At 29.4% G+C, this 3,075-nt stretch overlaps 1 protein-coding gene across 1 annotated transcript; it reads right to left on the bottom strand.

Annotated features, from left to right (window-relative positions):
• Positions 1-118: 118 nt before the first annotated feature.
• LOC132933275 (uncharacterized) lies at positions 119-3,075 on the bottom strand. Its single transcript, XM_060999587.1, has 4 exons — positions 2,929-3,075; positions 1,121-2,820; positions 853-997; positions 119-232 (listed from the first exon to the last, which is right to left on the bottom strand). The coding sequence occupies exons 1-4, from the start codon at positions 3,073-3,075 to the stop codon at positions 119-121; spliced, it is 2,106 nt and encodes a 701-aa protein (XP_060855570.1).

Here is a 3,075-nt window from a genome sequence, read left to right as displayed (position 1 = left end):
CAAGACCGCGCTCAGCGTAAGTATAAATTTGTATAAGATCATTGGTTAATATATTATATATTATCTACCCGTTTCAGAATGTTATAACTGTTATGTATATTATGTATATAATTGTAATTTATATTGTAGCCAAGCCCAGAGGTGGCCCGTTGAAAGGGGACGGTGGTGGTGGTGATGGCGATGGCGGTGGCGGTGGAGGTCGCGACCGAAGTAAGCATACATTTGTATAAGACTATTGGTTAATATATATATATTGTATACAATTAGAAACGATTAAAATGATATCTACCCGTTTCAGAATGCAGTGGCGGCGCGAGGTAAAATTAATATGTGGGCGAAGTAGACTTAAAGAGGCCCTTTTTTAAAATTTTTTTAATAAACATTTAAGTAACAATAGTTATTTAATAAATATTAAGATTTACAATTTTTTAAAACAATAAACTCTAATTATTAACCTTTTATTTGCAAAGTAGTCAATATAATTTTATTTAAACATAATTATAAAATTAAATACATATTTTTTTAAATTAATAATACTGTTAGAAGTTTCATTTTTTTTATTTACAAGAAATGGACTTTTCGGCTTTTTGCTTCACTAAATGTTTTAAGTATATCTTCGTAATTTAAATTATTTGCAATTTTCGTTTCAATGGACAAAACTGCTAATGCTGAGAGTCTTTCTTGTGTCATCGTATTTCGTAGGTAATTTTTAATTATTTTAAGCTTCGAAAAACTTCTCTCTGCTGAAGCTGTACTGACAGGAATAGTGAGCATAATTCTGACTGTTATATAAACATTTGGATATATTTCTTGTAAATTATTTTCTATTATGTATTTGATGAGTTGTTTTGCATCCTTAATAAAGTCTGGTAGACTTGAAATTATGAGTTGTAATTCTTCGTATAATTCAAATGATTGAATGTCGCTCTTTTCACCTTCTTGAAGAACTGTACCTAAATCACAACAATGCTTATAAAGATCTTCTTTGGAAATGGATCTTAAAATATTCATATCATAAATAAAACCAAAATATTCAAAGTATTCATTCAATGATTTAAATCTCCATTTAATGTCATGTAGAATTCCATCAATCATGCTGTTAAAAAAGTCAACTCTAAACTTTTTTTCACCATTCTCTATAGGTTCATCAGTGTGTTCATAACTAAACATTTTTTTCTTCTTTGCTATTCTCTTGTTTTTAAAATTTAATTCTATTTCATAACTACTTTTTTCTATGAACTGGCGAGATTCTATAATACTTTTATTGAATCCTATATCACGATATTCTTGAATCCAATTGCAAAAATTATTTAAAGAATCAACAGCCATTTTTAAATTAACTTGAACTGATTGCCAGATTTTACTTATATTATTTACACGAAGTAAAATTTCATACCACACATGTATTGCAACAATAAATTCAAATGTTAACATTTCTTTTAAAATGGCTTCACAATCACATAGAGTTTCTGCGTCTACTATTTGCATTTTAAGTATATTTATACAATCAATGATATCGTCAAATTGAAATAATATTGCTTTGACTGCAGCAATTCTACTTTCCCACCTTGTTTCAGATAAAGACTTTAATGTTAGTTTTAATTTATCTTTAATAAGATCCCATCGTTTACTAGATTTTGAAAAGAGCAAATAAATTTTTTGAATAAAGCCAAAAAATGTTGTAGCTGTAATGGAAGACTTAGCAGCATCTACTAAAATCAAATTCCAGCTGTGACAACCACAAGGCGCAAAGAATGCTTTTGGATTAATATTTAATATTCGTGTTTTAACACCCTTGTTTATTCCTACCATATTCGCGCCATTATCAAAACCTTGTCCACGACAGTCTTGAATATCTAAACCATTACTTTTTAGCTCGTGTAGAATAATGTTTGTTAAATGTTCCCCTGTTGTGGAATCAACAGCAATAAATCCAATAAAATGTTCTTCTATATCACCGGTTGACGTATTACAAAATCTTAAAATAATGGACATCTGTTCAACGCGACTTATGTCTCTAGTGCAGTCGAGCATGAAAGCATAATATTTCACTAGTTTTACTTTACTAATAATCTCTTCAATTACTTTTTTAGACATAAGTTTAATTAATTCATTTTGGATATCATGACTTAAATAATGTTGTGCCAGTTGTTTTTCATTAATTAGTTGAAAATGGTTCTGTAATGAATGATCATATTTGGACAATAATTTTAATAAATCAATAAAGTTTCCAGAGTTATTGCTATCATCTAACTTCATTGATTCTCGATGACCTCTAAATGATAGATTATGTGAGGCTAAGAAATTTATTACATTAATTAATTTTTCAAACAAATTGTACCAATGCTTTTGTGATTCACGAATCCGTTTTTCATTTTCTTGATCTATTGTTTTCCCGAGTTTAATTCGTTTGTCAAATTCTACCCATTTAATCATGCACACCATGTGCTCTTTGCTCTTTTCGTGTCTTTGCAAAATTGTACTTAGATGTTTCCAGTCACAACATCCTTCACGAATCATTTGTGTTTGTAAATTAGAAAAAACTGTACACGGAAAACAATATATTTTATCTTGAGATTGAGAATAAACTAGCCATCTGCGATGTTGAGTTTCGCCATTACTTAATTTTCTTGTATAGTGGAAGTTAGAAAAATGTCTCTTATTATTGTCTAAAGGATAATTTTCATCGCAAGTATCTAGCATCTGTTGAGGACCATTTTGAACTAAATCGTGACGCTGTGAACCTGATAACGGAAACACCCATTTCCCTGGGTCTAAACTCATTAGTGGTTCACTTAAAACAATTTCTTGTTTGTGCATCTCTAAATCGCAAATATTATTTATATTAGAGTTAACATAAAAAGTAATTTCTTTATTTTCAAAAGTATTTATTGGCGGAGAAGTTTCAAGATCAGACTTAGTTTCAACTTCTTTTGTCAATTCTTCATTGTATTTTGAAATTTTATTGGATAAATTTCCTTCATTTAAATCCATTTTGGCATTAGGTTCGTCTAAGTCTGTAGCTGGGTCTAAACTCATTAGTGGTTCACTTAAAACAATTTCTTGTTTGTGCAT

Source organism: Metopolophium dirhodum, chromosome 1 (assembly GCF_019925205.1).
Source record: "Metopolophium dirhodum isolate CAU chromosome 1, ASM1992520v1, whole genome shotgun sequence".
Lineage (NCBI taxonomy): Eukaryota > Metazoa > Arthropoda > Insecta > Hemiptera > Aphididae > Metopolophium > Metopolophium dirhodum.
Note: the sequence above shows the minus strand (reverse complement) of the source record. Positions and strands in the feature narration are given on the sequence as shown.

What these genes read in the sequence shown, in the direction of transcription:
- LOC132933275 (XM_060999587.1), bottom strand. Translation starts at nt 3,075, where the DNA reads ATGCACAAACAAGAAATTGTTTTAAGTGAACCACTAATGAGTTTAGAC. An exon ending in ATGAAGAATTGACAAAAGAA is followed by an intron (nt 2,821 to 2,928) that starts GTTGAAACTAAG and finishes TGCGATTTAGAG; the next exon opens with ATGCACAAACAAGAAATTGT. An exon ending in TACCAGACTTTATTAAGGAT is followed by an intron (nt 233 to 852) that starts GCAAAACAACTC and finishes ATTAACCAATAG; the next exon opens with TCTTATACAAATGTATGCTT.